Source organism: Littorina saxatilis, linkage group LG4, assembly GCF_037325665.1.
Source record: "Littorina saxatilis isolate snail1 linkage group LG4, US_GU_Lsax_2.0, whole genome shotgun sequence".
Lineage (NCBI taxonomy): Eukaryota > Metazoa > Mollusca > Gastropoda > Littorinimorpha > Littorinidae > Littorina > Littorina saxatilis.
In genome coordinates, this window is record NC_090248.1 from 47681659 (window position 1) to 47698545 (window position 16887).

At 40.9% G+C, this 16887-nt stretch overlaps 1 protein-coding gene and 2 long non-coding RNA genes across 3 annotated transcripts in view; 1 reads left to right on the top strand and 2 right to left on the bottom strand.

Annotated features, from left to right (window-relative positions):
* The window catches only part of LOC138964936 (uncharacterized), a gene marked incomplete in the record, with an annotated part of 57873 nt that extends 54012 nt beyond the window's left edge, over nt 1-3861 (bottom strand). The window contains 3 exon segments of the mRNA XM_070337017.1: nt 1262-1511; nt 2447-3055; nt 3753-3861. Coding sequence (XP_070193118.1) covers nt 1262-1511; nt 2447-2947 — 751 coding nt within the window.
* Nucleotides 3862-3995: 134 nt separating this feature from the next.
* LOC138964939 (uncharacterized) lies at nt 3996-6999 on the top strand. The gene is made up of 2 exons (XR_011455250.1): nt 3996-4194; nt 6906-6999. It is a non-coding gene; the product is annotated as an uncharacterized lncRNA (long non-coding RNA).
* Nucleotides 7000-12451: 5452 nt separating this feature from the next.
* Nucleotides 12452-16611, bottom strand: LOC138964935 (uncharacterized). Its single transcript, XR_011455249.1, has 3 exons — nt 15913-16611; nt 15013-15167; nt 12452-14288 (listed from the first exon to the last, which is right to left on the bottom strand). It is a non-coding gene; the product is annotated as an uncharacterized lncRNA (long non-coding RNA).
* Nucleotides 16612-16887: the final 276 nt, after the last annotated feature.

Here is a 16887-nt window from a genome sequence, read left to right on the forward strand (position 1 = left end):
GTGTGTGTGTGTGTGTGTGTGTAAAGTGTACATTTGGTGGTGCAGTGGTATGTAATCTCAATGCGCCCTTTGACGCACTGAAGGGAATTGTGATGGGACATTTTCTGATGTAATGCGCCAATGGCGCAGGGCGCACTAATAAATGAAACCCTATGTCATACAAGAAAAGAAAGGGTGCTAAACAACATACAACACACAGATTCATTCTTGTTTTCTTAGTTTGGAAATCTTAAACTTCTGAATGCAAAGGAGTCAAGCACTAAGATTTGTGAGAATTCAGTTCAAAAGGTGCAGGATTTGCACAAACTATATGCACAGATATATAAAGGGTTGTAACAAAACAAAACAACCTGTTACACTTTTTTTTCTTTCACAAAACCATTTGAACTATGTGTAGCTTACACACTGTAGAGGCCAAAAGCCTGACATTTACAAATCAATAAATGTTCTCTCAGCACTTAACTCGAAAGTGTGGATTGTGCGGCTTAAACCGGGTTGTCCCAAACATGTTCGGCTACGTTCAAAAGCATTAACCTCTGAGTGAATTGATTTCTACTGCAGTTCTAACAGCTGTTTGCTCAAAGATTGTTAACTGACAAGTAGGGCACATGGTCTTCCGTTCACTTCAGTTTGAGTGGTGGTGCTTGAAGCTAGTCTTGATTCTACAGTTGAACCTGCCCTTGCAACCTCTAGAAAGCGACCGCCTGCCCACAATGGACCCCCCCCCCTCCCCCCCCCCCCCCCCCCCCAAGGATCCCAGACAAGTTTTTCTTCTATATAATCCCCTTTTCCATATATAGCGACCACCTAGCTGTCTATAACTACCACTTTTGGTCGGTCCCTTTAGAGGTTGTTATAGACAGGTTTGACTGTAACATATCGTCAACGGATTTTCTAGTACTTAATTGCTCTGCACTGCGCAATTCCCAAAGGCAGAGTTACTGCAGATGTCATTGAATCTACTTTTTTTAAAGTCAGATAGAAGAAAATTGTTACCCCTACTCTTATGCTTACTGTTTCACAGCAAATGCCTCTTCCACTGCTTCATTACATAAGCCCTCCCCCCCCCCCCCCCCCCCCCCCCCCCACTCTCTGCTCCCTCTTTTCTACATTCGATCTTACAACGTCACCTCCTGCCCCTGACCCTTCCCTCCCCAATTAACCAAAATTTGTATTTCAAGATGAAGCGTTGTGTTGTTAAGTACCTTTATTATCCAAAGAATAAAATGAATATGTGTGATGCACATTATCTCGTGCTTACCTAGAAACTGTCCGTTGTCTTTCAGCGGTGGGCACACTGTGTCAAGAATGGCAAACCAGTCTTTTATCACCATTTTGCCAAGCTGTTGAGCTGTCCTGAAATATCTGACAGGCAACCCCCTATTCACGATGGTTTGTTTCAGACCCTGAACCTTCAGACCAGCATGTTCGCTCTCTGTCAGAAATCTTGCAGACAGGTCGAGGCGTTCATCGTGAGTTGCTTTCTTGAGTTTCATATCAAGGTGCTCTGCCTGGAAGAGAATTCAGAAAAGAATCAGAACAAACACCAATACCAAATGAATCATAAAGCTGAGGCAAACAACATCGATACTGACAGCCCCCTTCCTTTCTATAAAATTATACATCCCAAACTCACTTGCCCTTCCCCTTGACACATCTTCGAGTGAACTCCACCCCCTAAGTTCCTGGGAACAGTTGATCTTTTTCTGTATACATCTTTTTGTAAAGCTTGACATCTCATCTCTTCTCTTTCTCCTAGTCCTAGCAATAGCACTACTTTCTAAGTTGTCCCATTAACTCTCACATAGACTCCTACCCCCCCCCCCCACCTCCCCCCACCCCTAATAAAAAAAAATCTTATTTTTTGCAAAAGATTCTAAGTCTTCCCACACCATACTTCTCCCCCCCCCCCCCCCCTTCATCCTCCCCACCCTTTCCTTCTCCTCCCTTTTCCAACAACTCAGCCTCCTTAGTGCTGTTTTTTTTCCCTTAGTAGTGCCATTAACTCACCATACATGTACTACTCTCCCCCGCCCCCACCCAATTCCCTCTCCTCCCTTTCCCTCCATCTCAGCCTTAGTGCTATTTTTTTTTTATACTGTTTCTTATTTTCTCTACCGCCCCTCACCCGGCCTCCCCCTCCCTTTGTTTTTCAAGCGGAAGTACATATGTGACCCTCCACCGTGGAATGAGTCGCATGTCACCTCGCGCGGTTCTAGGCTTAATATAAGTCCAGGGGGTGTCTGGTAACAGTGTGAGGGTCACCTTAGTCACAGGCTTATAACTCAAAAAGTTTTCGCTCTTTTCTAAAACGGTATTACCACTGGATAGAGCATAAAAAACTCTTTAGGAAAATGTAAAAATATGAAAATCATGCAAAGGTGACATGCGACTCATTCCATGGTGGAGGGTCACATATTACATCTGCACTCTAGTCTCCACTGACCTGTCTGAAGTAAAAGGTGCACTGATGGCTGTTTCCTCGCAGCGTGGCCGCCATGATCTCCAGCTCGGGAATACTGCATTGTTCGTGACCGCTCTGGGTGACCCACTGATGACCGCACTGTGCGGCGATTTTCAGGTTCAACTCCAGCCATTCCTCAGACCGTTCCATGGAGTCAGTTCCAATACCCACCCTGGTCCCGCCGCAATAGGGGCCATAGCGCTCCCCCAGCAGACACAGAAAGTAGGGAGCGCTCTTCTTGATCAGGTCGAGAAGGGAGTGGAGCAGGTGTCCCTCCTGCGCCACAGGATCGTCCTCGGACCATCTGATGTCCACTGGAGCCAGGTAGGTCCCCCTCGCCTTGCACATCTCTGCCAGCCGAGGAAATATGTACTGTGTGAGCCAGTCACGCTCCTCGTGAAAGTCATCCGGCGTGGAGCAGACATAAGGCGTGACTGGATCGCGCAGCTCAAATTTGCGTTCTGTTGATTGTGATTGTGACATGATGCTTTTTGCGCCCGGTTCTGTGTCGTCAGAAAATGTGAACTGGCATTGTCTGCACCTCGTTGGACAAGTTCAGGGAAGTCATCTCCAGAAGTCCATCTTGAATGCCTTGGGAAAAATGAATATTCAAACAAATAAAACAATGGTTTAGTTACTGTTTTCAATATTTTGTCTTTATATGTGCACAGAGATGTCGGCCTGCAGGCCTTATTACTACATTTCATTTCAGTTATCACACCCCCCCCCCGCACAAACACACACATACACACACACACACACACATACAAACTTAAACAAAAAGCAAGAAAACATAAAACAGCGACTGGTTTCGAAATAATTGGCAGATAAACTTAGTTTTTAATCTATACATAAAACAGTTTGTGTGCAAAGCCAAGTCATCATTTTCAAAATGAACTGGACAGACATACTTTCTATAATGCTGTTTGGTTTGATGCTAATTATTTGAAAACCATCATAAGGGGGTGAGAAAAAAACACACAAACACACACAAACACAAAAACTACTAGTGAATCAGGCATGTGGTAATTTTCAATTATTGCCAGCATTTACTTTGCAGGGCTGCATTTTATTTATATAACAAAATGGGGGAAGGAATCTCTCTCTCTCTCTCTCTCTCTCTCTCTCTCTCTCTCTCTCTCTCTCTCTCTCTCTCTCTCTCTCTCTCTCTCTCTCATACATTTGGTCCTTTACTTTGTTTTTTAAAACACTTCAGTACGGATCAGCAATCTACTCATCGTCTACAGCACTACTCTGCCGCTACATGGCAACTTGCTAGCTTGCACACCTGTTGCGAGTCTAGGTGCTACCCGTCTCTCCAGGCAGCTATTGACCTAGCAGTTATCGATCAACCTTCTTGTTGTCAGTCTCCATGATCACTGTATACAATCTTGACTTCCGCCGGATTTCACTAAGCAGGCTACTGCATGATGGGAAGAACTGGATTCTTACTATACGAACCAATCAGAAAAGGCCAAGTACGATAGTCGTTCTGTACTTGGGCTTATATCATTGGCTCAAATTCCGTTCGTGTGGAACGCTGATTGGTCCAGATCAGTAACGGAAGGGAATCCCCTTTGCACATAACTTGGACGGCAGCGTGTGTGGAAAACGTGACACTTTCATTGTTTTCTTCATTTAGACGACAGTCTCCTTGGGGGGCCAAAATAATTCGTCAATCATGAAAAAGCTGTTGATTTTGGGAGCCATCGGCTTGCTTTTCTTTGCGGGTAAGTGCGAGAAAAGACAATAAATTTCTCAAGAAAACTTGCTCGTCCGGTACACGTCTCCGTAACCGAAAGTCTAGAATTGTCACAACCGGCAAACTTGCTGTGCCTTGACACTAACTGCTATTTTCTCCAACATTGACAGATAATCGATGCATTTTTCGAGTAGATCGTATATTATATTCACATAGCTTGTTGTGCACCTGAAATGTACTGGTTTTTACGCCGGGCGTCCGTTGTTCTTTCATATTACGTCAACATGCAGACGTCAAATTCTGACGTGACACTGACACTGTCACTGACAAACCGTCAAACTATTTTGACGACAGGGACAGCCCCTGTTAACGTGTTGTATGCCCAAAGTACACCGTCAGTAGTTTAAGTAAAATGCTACATTTGATCTGACGTGAAACACTTTCGTTTTTCATTGCTCTAGCTAGGAAACTTTTTGTGCGATCTGATGGTTTAGGCCTACACGTAGACAGAGCAAGGGAACAAAAAGGGGTGTGTCCAGTGTTGATAGTCAGCCCACAGGCGGAAGGTATCGTTCACTGGACCACTACTTTCATAGAAAGACTACAAGGTAGCCAATGTCACTCAGCTTCGAGTCGTGCTCCACTAACTTCAGAAAAAATTATGCAAAAAATAATTGCCAATGTCAAGAATCTTTGTAACTTTACAAATGCCGTGATAAATGAATGTTCTAACTATCTGTACCTTTTATATTTAGCTGCCTGTCCGCTGCATGTTTTTAAACCGTATTTTGTACGACCAAACGTGTCTGTCAACAGCATACCACTTAGATCCTGTGCGAATGATGATCGTCGTATGTCCAAGAAGATAGTAGTCAGATGCGATCATTGGTTTAATAATAACCGGATATTCGATGATTATTTTCATTGGTCGACTGAAATCGTCTGCATCGCTTCCGTTCACGGTTACTGTTATTCCGTTGTTATGCCAAAAACCTAAACTGAAACTCCCGTGGGTAGCTTCCCTTTGCTGCAATATTTACATATGTTTTAGACCAATGAGCACTGGTATGCATATTTGGTGCGGGATGCATGATTTCTTACCAACTACAGTATAGCGGTTCGCAAACGAACATTCGTCCAAATGATGGTTAAAAACAACCTGCAGCGGACGGCAGCTGAAAATTAAAGGTACATAGGCCTACAGTTAAACCAATCATTCAACTGTATTTATTTGACCTCACACAGACTGTAGGAAGAGGCAAACCGTCTTGAACAAAAAAATTGTCAGCAGGAAGCGACTCCAAGAACACAGATGACTCGAAGTTGAGTGTCATACCTTGTAGTCTTTCTGTGAAAGTAGTGGTACAGTGAACGATACCTTCCGCCTGTGGTCAGCCCAGGCCCATGTTAGATGCCGGGCATGCAAAACAGTGTTGGCAGATCTGAGTGTCTGTTGGCATAACTTAAGGCAACTTTCTCATGGCAGAGGGCGGGGTAAAAAGATTCTCGACCCCAACCTCCACCAGTGTTTTGTTTAGTAGGTTGTGTTTTAGTTTCCAAAACCTGCAATTTGTGTATGTGTGTGTGGGGGGGGGGGGGGGGAGGGATTGTGCCATCAGTGCACTTTCTTCCAGCATAACATCTTTAATAATATGGTAGGCTATTTACAGGTTTTATGCATTGGAGGAATAAATGCAGCCATGAGTGTTTTTTGTCCACATATTATTACAGCCAATGTTTTTAAGGATAAATGTATGCCCTCGGGCGCAGTTTAACACACAGATATTTGTGTTTTCACAAATGAGACACTCAAAGTTGCTGCTATCTGCATCATTTGTTTTACTTTTGTCAATCTCACTTTATTATTGATTCTGTTAGGACTAATGGAAACCTACAGCGTTCGGAAGTGTTTCTAAAGTCAGCTAGGCACTCCATGTTTGGTGTGATGTTATTATGCATTCACAGACATGTGCAATTAGCTGTATCTTTGGTTCAAGCTTTTTGTGATTATAGCACTAAGCATGTTTTGTGTTGCGGACAACTCCTGGCTTCCACTTTTTTTATTGTGAATTACAGGGTTCATACGCTCCTTGAATCTCCTTGAATCTCCTTGAATTTTCAACCCCCCTTTTCAAGGACCTTGAATCTCCTTGAATTTGGAGAAAATGGTCATTCTTGTGTTTAACCTCCTTGAACCTCCTTGAATTCTGAAGTGCAGGCAAAAAAAAAAATATGTTAATATTAAAGTTTTTCAGCAATTTATATCGATTGTGTGCGTGTTGTGTGCAAGTCGTGTGTCGTCTGCCATCGTGCGAAGGGAAGTTGAAACCGATTACTTCCCCTTCATCCGGGTAGCTTTTAGCGCCATTTCTGAAGAAGCAGAGTGTCGATTCATTGTGACAGCGTTTCAAGCCATCGCCGGTCGAAAATCGTAGTCATGCCGGGTGGAAAGTGCTTTTAAAAATTTTTGAATTTAAAAAAGTAAATAAATGTTTTTGTTTTACTTTACGTTTCTGGTTTGAGCTTTGAATGCATGGTTGATGAAAGTTTTTCCACGTGAACACCTATGCAATTTGACCTCCTTGAACTCCTTGGATCCTTGAAAACTCCTTGAATACTCCTTGAATTTCACTGTCAGGTGTCTGTATGAACCCTGGAATTAGGAGTTGCCTCCCCTCCACCACCAGTCTGCAGTGCAAATTTCAAATTCAATTGAGCTTTTGTTTCTTATCTTTTCAGCCTCAGTACAAGCAGATGAAGGAGCAGGAACAGTTGATGCTGACCTTGGTAAAACTATGGAAGCATCAAGAACTGATGATGAAACTGTCCAAAAGTGAGTCGTTGTTTTATCAATAGACACAGGACAGTAATGAGTCTGGGAGTAAGGTTACAAAATTCAAGCTAGGCAGTGCTTTGCCCAGTAGCTCTGGGCTAGTTTTAATTACATTTAATTACATTTTTGAATATATGATAATACTGCTACAGCGTTTTTCCAAGGCCTTGGTCTGCGGTCTTTTTCACAATTTTTTTTTATTTGATGCATTGTTCTGACCCCAGGCCAGTCGAATATGCGATAGCTTTGTCCATTGTCCAGGGATCGCGTTTACCGGTAATTTCCGGTATTTTACCGGTTAAGATTCGCCAATACCGGAAAAAATAGTGGATGTCGGTCAGACGTACCGATTGTTATTTAGTTTGACAGGTAAAAAAAAAAGTAGTAATTACAAAAATCGTTTGTCAGTACGAGAGAGAGAGAGAGAGAGAGAGAGATTTGGATGGCTTGTTGTGACAGCGCTACAATGTTGCGATTATGTCTCCATTGATGACACTTGATGTCAAGGTGTCAAACATGACGTCAAAAATCAGACATCATACTTTTCGCGCCATTTCTTTCGGTTCCCGGTCCATCGTAAAATCTTTCAGTTTATGTTATAAGGGACGGCGTCTAATAGCCGACATAGCATCATACCGGGAAATCACGTACTCACACCAGCTTAGATCTTTGTCTACATACAGTTGATTATTGTGAGGCGAGTCGATTGCGATGAAGAAGCAACGATCTTTACTGTCTTTTCTACCCCAAGAGGTGAGAAAAAGGCCTTTGAATGAAGGAACTGAAAGTGAAAGTACTTCACGGCCTAGTACATCTGCAGAGCCCGAGTCTCAAGCGGCGGCAAAGAAACCAACATCGGCATCTTCCACTGACTGTCAAACGATTTCAGGAAAAATGGTGCAAAGAGTTTCTGTGGTTGCGGACAGAGGGGGAGGGGGAGAACTTTCTCATGTTTTGTGAAGACTGCAAAAAAACACGTAAAAAAAATGGTTACACAAGAGGTTGTCGAAATTTTCAACATTCATCTCTCGAAGACCATTCAAAATCGCTAAGTCATAGAAATGCTGTTGGCTCTGCGCGTGAAAACTTTTTGACAACAAAGACTAGGCGAAAGTGAAACTGTAACAGTAAGTAACTAGTGAGTAAGTCTTCCAGTGGCGTGATTACTATTTGCTTTCCTATTTTATTTCGGAAGTCTCTCTCTTTCTCTCTCTCTCTCTCTCACAGCGGCTGCTGATGTGTCACTGTCAAGTTGTGCGACAGTTGCTTTGAGGGGGGGGGGGGGGGGGGGGGGGGAGAAAAAACGTCCGCATATCACTGACATTGATTTAATGTATTGTAAGTCATTGTTTGTATTTTACTGGTTGCCTTTGCAAGCTTACCGATTTTCGTGAGAGCCTTGTAGCCAGCTCATGACGTCATGTACCGGTTTGAAAAATACCTAGCGCGATCACTGTTGTCATGTTATTTATCAGGCATGGGAATTGTCCGCCGAAAGGCAAATTTCCGCCCAATTTGTTTTTCCCCCCACCGAAAAAGCAAAAGTGTCTGCCGAAAAAATAAATGGGGAAGGCAAAAATGGTTCTAAAAACTGAATATAATGGCAAACTTGGAGCTAAGATGACACCAAATTACACCAGTTGGGTTCTTTGGAGAAAAAAAATTCCGCCCAAAATGCCCACAAACCCCCCTACCAGGGCTAGGCGCTTTGCGCTGTCGACTTTTCAGCCTTTTTTGACTCGCATGCGAAGCAAAAGTGAGTATGTACTCACCCGAGTCGTCCGTCCGTCCGTCCGTCCGGAAAACTTTAACGTTGGATATTTCTTGGACACTATTCAGTCTATTAGTACCAAATTTGGCAAGATGGTGTATGATGACAAGGCCCCAAAAAACATACATAGCATCTTGACCTTGCTTCAAGGTCAAGGTCGCAGGGGCCATAAATGTTGCCTAAAAAACAGCTATTTTTTACATTTTTCCCATTTTCTCTGAAGTTTTTGAGATTCAATACCTCACCTATATATGATAATATATAGGGCAAAGTAAGCCCCATCTTTTGATACCAGTTTGGTTTACCTTGCTTCAAGGTCAAGGTCACAGGAGCTCTTCAAAGTTGGATTGTATACATATTTTGAAGTGACCTTGACCCTGAACTATGGAAGATAACTGTTTCAAACTTAAAAATTATGTGGGGCACATGTTATGCTTTCATCATGAGACACATTTGGTCACATATGATCAAGGTCAAGGTCATTTTGACCCTTATGAAATGTGACCAAAATAAGGTAGTGAACCACTAAAAGTGACCATATCTCATGGTAGAAAGAGCCAATAAGCACCATTGTACTTCCTATGTCTTGAATTAACAGCTTTGTCTTGGATGACCTTGACCTTGGGTCAAGGTCACATGTATTTTGGTAGGAAAAATGTGTAAAGCAGTTCTTAGTGTATGATGTCATTGCTAGGTTTAGTTATTTGACCATGTCAAGGACAAGCATGTGAGTCGTATGGGCTTTGCCCTTCTTGTTACTTTTTTCAATTCCCATGCCTAATTTATTGTAAAGATGTCTTCTAACACAACAACATTTTTTCGCTGCCAGGACATTTTGACCGATACATATGATGCAACTAACCTATTGTCCTCTGTGTCTGGGAACAACACTGCTGCTGTTGAGGGGGGCAAAAAGGGTATTCGTGGAGATAAATTTAATATATTTATAAGTAAACTTAAACACTGTCTTTTTTGAAAATGCAGCATGTTCGGGATATTTAACTGAATAATTTGTAATCGGAGAAAACCTTATAGGACTCCCAACATTTCCAGTATGCATAAAGATCACTTGAACCAAGGCTTACTTCACTTAAACCAATAAAGTTTTTTAAAAAAAAATTAAAAAGACTATACCGTGTCACTTTTATATGGCATGAGAGGATGCCTTGGGTACAAGTTACAACAGTGAGTACTTCATACGGGCTTTGATATTGGCAACAATGCGGCTTTATCTTCCTGTTTTGTTTGTTACTTGCAATCAAAAGTACATACCTGATTTTGACTATTTAAATTTTTAGAAGATCGACTAGAATTTGAAAGGTTAGACTGTACTTTTACTTATTTTGCTGCAGGACTGAATAAACTTTTGTGTACTCGGTCTTGTGACACACAATGTACACAGGGAAATGAAGTTTGCCAGCTCTCGAGAAAATCAGTCAATCGGCAGTGAAGGATGGCAAAATAGATCTAAATAAAAGATATCAAAGGTCACTTGCCCACCAAAATGTTAACTAGCACTGCACATACATGTGTGGAGAAAAGCGACTACAGGAATATTTTTGTCTTTTCTCCATATGTAATTTTCTTCTTAAAGTATATGGAGTGAAGAAGAAGAGAAAATGTAGAGAGCAGAATATATTATCTAGGTTAGTATTGAAACTGTGTGGAATTAAGATTCACACTCTAAAATCATATTTGTTCTTTCCCCTAGTAAATGTTTGGAAATAGGTATGATACGGTCCCGTTTTCTATTGTTCTCTTGCGGTAGAATTAATTGGTTAATTGGTTTTGACACGATGGCGCCGGCTTGACTGACGGGATATGAACCCTAGGTCACAAACTCGCTACGGCTTAGTTTTGAGCACGTGGACCGCCCGCGAAAGCATTGTTTTTCGACATCCAACTCTCACCTTTCCCCCCCCCAACCCTCCTTTCCAGCTTGACTTGATTCTTTACTTCCATGTTGAATAATACTTGGTACACACAGACGAACACACACGCACACACTCTCTCTCTCTCTCTCTCTTTCTCTCTCTCTCTCTCTCTCTCTCTCTCTCTCTCTCTCTCTCTCTCTCTCTCTCTCTCTCTTTCTCTTTCGTCTTTTATGTAGCTTTTACATGTATATCATTCTTTCTTTTACCCATGTATTCAATATAAACATGTAGTCTGTATTCATTTGTTTAGTAGAATGTAGATTTTATGTTTATCATCTACATATGAGAAGCCTGTTGAATATACACTGTGTTTGACTGTGGTTAACTTGTAACTGCATACATTTTTGGTGTGACATGACTATTTTGCGAGATAATAGTCAGAGGTTTTGCACTTTGTTCACAGTGTTGATAACCAATGAGTGTTTGGTATCAAATGATGCGTCGTAGAATCTCCATTTTATTGATGTATATCTTTATAGCGTTTTTGATGTAGTTTTCTTAGTACAGGAGTTTTTGTGTATGTTTGAGGGGTTTTAACTGTAGCTTGTATGGAGACTGATAGCAGCCTCGAAACTCTCCCCCCTCCCTCCCCATTTTGTTATGTGATCCCAGTGCGACGTTTTCATTGGTTCCTTAGCTGTGACGTCAGGGACAGTCATGGAAGGTATATAAGCTGCTAGTTTTCAAGGTTCGGCGGGAGTCTTGGCAACCAACCTGGCTTAAGTGTCTAAATGGTATACCGGACTTCCCACTTAGAGTTACAGCATTGCTTCTGTGCCTGTGGAAAAGGTTGTGGGAGGCAACCTTAGTACCGAACGGTTGTGGGAGGTTCCCAACCTAGTACAAAGTATTTGTTGTTATCTCTAAAACTGTCCTCCGGAGTTTTGGCAACCAACCTGGCTTAAGTGTCTAAATGGTATACCGGACTCCGCCCTGTGGACTGAACTGACAGGGTTAACAAAAAACGTTCCGCAGTCCCAGGTTACCACACGGCGAGTAAAGTGGCGTCGCTTTACTCTTTTACTTTATTTTTATCCAGGCCCCGAACCTCTGCCCAAATTTTCAGCCATTTTAGGACATAGGATATTGCTTTCAGTAGCGTATTTTGCTAAGGATACCTACGGGTCATGCCCAAATTTTCAGCCATTTTTGGACTTAGAATATTTTTGTAAGGAGTAGGAAAATTACAGGAATAGAGTGAACCAATGTACAGATATATTTTCTGAAAAGAACCAACGCCTTGTATTGAGTTGTTTTTATGATTTGTTTTGATTCAATACAATTTTGAACTTTACCTGCCTCTTCTTGAGTTTATATTCTGTGTGTCTGTTTGTCCTGTCGTGTGATTGCCATCCTGACAAATGACCTTCAAACACGTATAACATCTAAGACACAGACACAGACAGTTAGAGTTAATGTGAAGCTAAGACCGCTCGGCTTTACAAATGGTGTCAGAAGTGGGATAAAGATTGGTTCACTGTGGTTTTGGTAGCTTCCGATTTATTTTTACTTAGAGTAGGTATTCCAAAGTGATTTTCAATTTTCAAATAACCCATATGAAACTTAGTTAAACAAATAGAGTTTTTCATTCTGAGCACAGGAATACTTTTTTTTTAAGGTGGGCTGGGAAAAAAAAAAGTTATGATTTTTTTCCGTATTTTTGGACTCTGAAAATTTTTCGCACATCATTCTTCCGCACATTCAAACATGCCTCAAGCACACAAATCAAATCACATGAGTCAAAAAATGAGTTTATGAATAGTTTATATACTTTTCAGATTGATAATGCAAAATACATTGACAGGAAATACATCGTAATAGAAATACAGAGCTTCAAAAATGGCACAAAATAGCAAAATAAGCCCTCTGCTACTCCCAACAACTGGGCAAGAGTCCATTTTCTAACTCTTTCATCTCTAAATCATAAAATGCATTTTCATTGTAATACATTTTCTAGGAAGAGCAGGATATGATATCTAAGCCTAATTTTTTTCAACTCTATCTGACAACTGGTTAGTACGATATCTTTGATCAAAAATGCCAAAAGTGCTGTTTTGTCAAGTCGAGAAAAATGGCGACTAAGTGGTCATTTTTGGTCTGCCATAACTTTCTTGCTTTAAAAGTTACAAAGCTGTTTTTGGTATCCATTTGTTCAGCATTAAAAGCTCTTAATAAGTGATACACACTTGGATTTCTACATGCTTAATAAAAACATAGCATTGTCTTGAAAAAACAGATATTTTGTACATAACGTGAATTTTGGCTTCTTCAAAATGTTTTTATCTGGTTCAATGTTTAAGATAATGCAAGTACCTTATACCAAAATGATCAGTTTTTAATAAACTGTCAGAACAGCAAACAAGACAATGAACGTCTTTTCTTCCCTTGAGACCATAACTGTTTTTTATCTGAGGTAAAAAAAACAACATTAAAAAAAAAAAAAAAAATCTTTTTTTTTTTTTTTTTTACGAAAAAAGTATGTTTTGATTAGCTTACTCTGTCATGCTTGCAAGTTAACTTTGTAAAAGCTCAATTTTCTGCCTCAGTTTTGAAGATTATTGTTGCACAGCAATTTTTTCTGCCGTCAGTGATAAAGCTTCCTCTTTTAAAATGTTTAGTTCTTGCTCAAGAATATTTTTTTAGCACAAGATCTCCTTGGTGGGTAGCTTTGAAATTTGCACTTCTTCTTTAGAGTTTGGAGTTTCTCACTCCTGATAAGCTTTTCTTCACATTTCTGTTCTCTTGCTGTAGTTTCTTGACTAAAATTGGCATGCACTTGTTTGAGAAAAGTCCAGTTTTTCTTTAGCATTAGTCAAATCAGCAAAGTCCTTAGTTTGCCAAGTGGTAGTCAGATTTGCACCACCTACAATATACTCCAAATGTTCAAGCTTTCTTTTTCTGCCTTTTCTTTCCCTTCCTGTAGTATGTTGTGGTATTCCAGCGTAACCATTGTAGCAGCTGAATGTTGAACTTGCAGACTGCTAATGCTATGCTGGTTTTCTTCCCTACTGTCAAGTATTCCTGCTGGTTCAACTGTGCTGTGATGGACTAATTTCTCTTGCTCCTGGTTTGAGCTGTCCAAATTCTTGTTGGAAACACTTCTTCCTTGGCAACTGTTTGACTGCACACTAAATTCATGAACCAAAAACTTCTCAAGTTCTTCAGGGCGCCTATCTTTAGCTTTGCTTAAGATTCTGTACTGCATCATACTTTTCTCTTCAGACTTAGCAATCTGTGATCTAGAACATTTCAATCCCCTCCCCTAACACATTCAACCATTCAGAAGCAAAATCATGTTTTACATGTTCTTTCTTTCTAAATTGTTCAAGTGCAATCACAATCTGGTTTGTCAGTCGGATACCTGTTCCTAAAAATTGAGAACATGAATGCACATTTGACCAGTCAATGCCAACATCATCAAGTTCTTTGTTTATTATGTTCACATAAGAGGTCTCTTTCAAGAATGCAGCATCAGCTGAAGAAACAGCAATGTTGTTGAAGGATTTTTCAGTCTTCTGGATCAGTGCCTTCACACGTTCTGGATATGAAGAGTCACAAAGCAGCCGACTGAACCAAACAGATACCTGCACACAAACACATATACACTGCTTACCTTTTTTTCTTAGCTACAGAGAGAGAGAGAGAGAGAGAGAGAGAGAGAGAGAGAGAGAGAGAGAGAGAGAGAGAGAGAGAGAGAGAGAGAGAGAGATGGATGGATGGATGGATGGATGGATTGTTTATCTAGCAAGGCAATAGCCCCATATGAAGGGGTGTGTTTGTTTGTTTGACATATAACGTGCGCCACACACAAGACAGAAGTCGCAGCACAGGCTTCATGTCTCACCCAGTCACATTATTCTGACACCGGACCAACCAGTCCTAGCACTAACCCCATAATGCCAGCCAGACGCCAGGCGGAGCAGCCACTAGATTGCCAATTTTAAAGTCTTAGGTATGACCCGGCCGGGGTTCGAACCCACGACCTCCCGATCACGGGGCGGACGCCTTACCACTAGGCATGTGTGTGAAATGAAATAAAAAGTATACATGTATACAAATAGTATACATGCAGAACATCAAACGTGACAGACCATAGAATATCAGATTATTAACATAATATAGCAGAACAATATGAATACATAGAATATGCAGAGAGAGAGAGAAAGAGAGAGAGAGAATGTAAGTTGCAACACTTATTTAGAAAAATGAATGTCAAAAGAAGCTCATACTAAACAGTGCCATCATATACTGAAGGTAAAACTTCTTTTTTTTCCATCTGTATTTTTCCATTTGATTTTGAATGCTTACACTGTATGACCTTGCTCCCAGCAAATCAGTCCCCGGAGCTTAAGTTAAAGCTTGATGAACACCTGCCATCAAGTTAGTCAGGAACTGAGGAAGGCTTGGTCTTCTCCCTCTGCCAGTCATTAAAAATGTCTCCTTTAGTTTCTGGAACCGATCATCTGAGATTGAGAAGGGAAAAGTTGGAGGGCATTAGCACAGTTAAGAATTACCATTTCAAGAAGTGAACACAATATGATTGTAATTTGTATGGTGGTATGTGATGTTTTATGCTCAGATGACAGAAACACGTACTTGATGAAAATCAAGCCATTCAATTTGTGATGATTACACGCATGTATATGTCTCACTAACGCATACTCCAACAACACATACATACTCGAAGAAGGAAAGTTTAAAATAAAAAAAAAATAAAAAAAATTGTGCATGAAAAGTCCAATGTCCATTGCAAGTCAACCACATTTTCAAGGAACTTTGTTACAACAGTGAAATAAAAAAAGAAGTGAACACAATAGTTTGAAAAGAAAACGGAATTATTTGACGTAAAAAAAGCGAAGTTGTTTGCACATCGTAAAATGTAAACAAGGAGATAAGGGAGATCACCCAGAAGACGACTATCGAGCACACATGCAAAAAAGCTAATTTCTAGTAATTCTCTTTGTTAATGATTCAAATCAATGAACAGATTGTTAAAAATGTGTTTCAAGACTTTATTCCTTGAGTCATAATGCTTTATTTTCCTCACTGTAAAAATACAGCATGCCGAGAAGTTCACTACTCCCACCTTCACAAACACTGTACTTCGTCTGCTATCAACTCGGTTCGTTCATCCCCCGTGGTTTTTTAAATAAGCAAATATATCTTAAAGAATTGAAAGAGAACACAATGTAAGGCATATATGCTTACCTTCTAGATAATCTGGATCGAATGGTTCCTCAAAGTTTGGGTGCAAAATCGATTTTTCGCGACCGTGACGTGCCATCGCTTGGTCTTCGGCAAACGCCGCCATGACACGGCGTAATCGACAACGAGAAAAACGGGTTGCCTCGTTTTCGGTTCTCGGGCAAGCAAGCCGTTGGTTGCATCAGTATGAAAATAAGACCAGGTGAAAGTTCAAACTCCGACCTTGCCATTCGCATTCATAAAACCGGATATTGTTTGTTCTGAGATGGCAAAATTTTCGAGCGAAGTTTTAAACTGAATAATAGTACTCTTAAACGGAAGCCAATCAAAATAATATTGATATCATCGGGAAGTTTAATCTTTCCTCTTCATGTCTATAGTAGCGGGTTGTTGCTAACTTTAATGGCTTATCTGCCCGAGCGGAGTTTTCCCGGTTGGGGTCAAAACAACGCAGCAAAAACTTCGTTCTGACGTCAGAAAATCACAACTTAGTAACCATTTTCACACGCGTATTTCAAATGTTAGATTTTGAATCTAATACTTTATTTTTGTTTTAAAGTAACTATGAAGAATCAATTATCATCTTGGTGTATTCTTTTTATTCAGTTCACCTCATTCCAGCGAGTTTGAACAAGTTAAAAACCAGTGAAAAATCACGCTCGGCGTCACTTTTCGCCACACGCGAAGAGCACTTTGGAATACCTAGTTAGAGAGAGAAGATACCCTCCCATCCCTTTGTTTTTATTTTATTTTTCTCAGTCACTTAGCCAGTGACTGTTTATTTTTCTGGACTGCTGCGAAGCAAGATGTCTGACCTTGGTTCACAAGAAGACCTGCGGGCGTCAGGCGGTACTGACGACAAGGGTCGTCGCCTACCTCCGTTGGACAGCGGGATCGAACTGACTGGCAGGGCTGTACCACAACAGACGCTTGCCTCGGCGAAGGATGACCGTCACGACAGGGCGTTCGACCGGACCC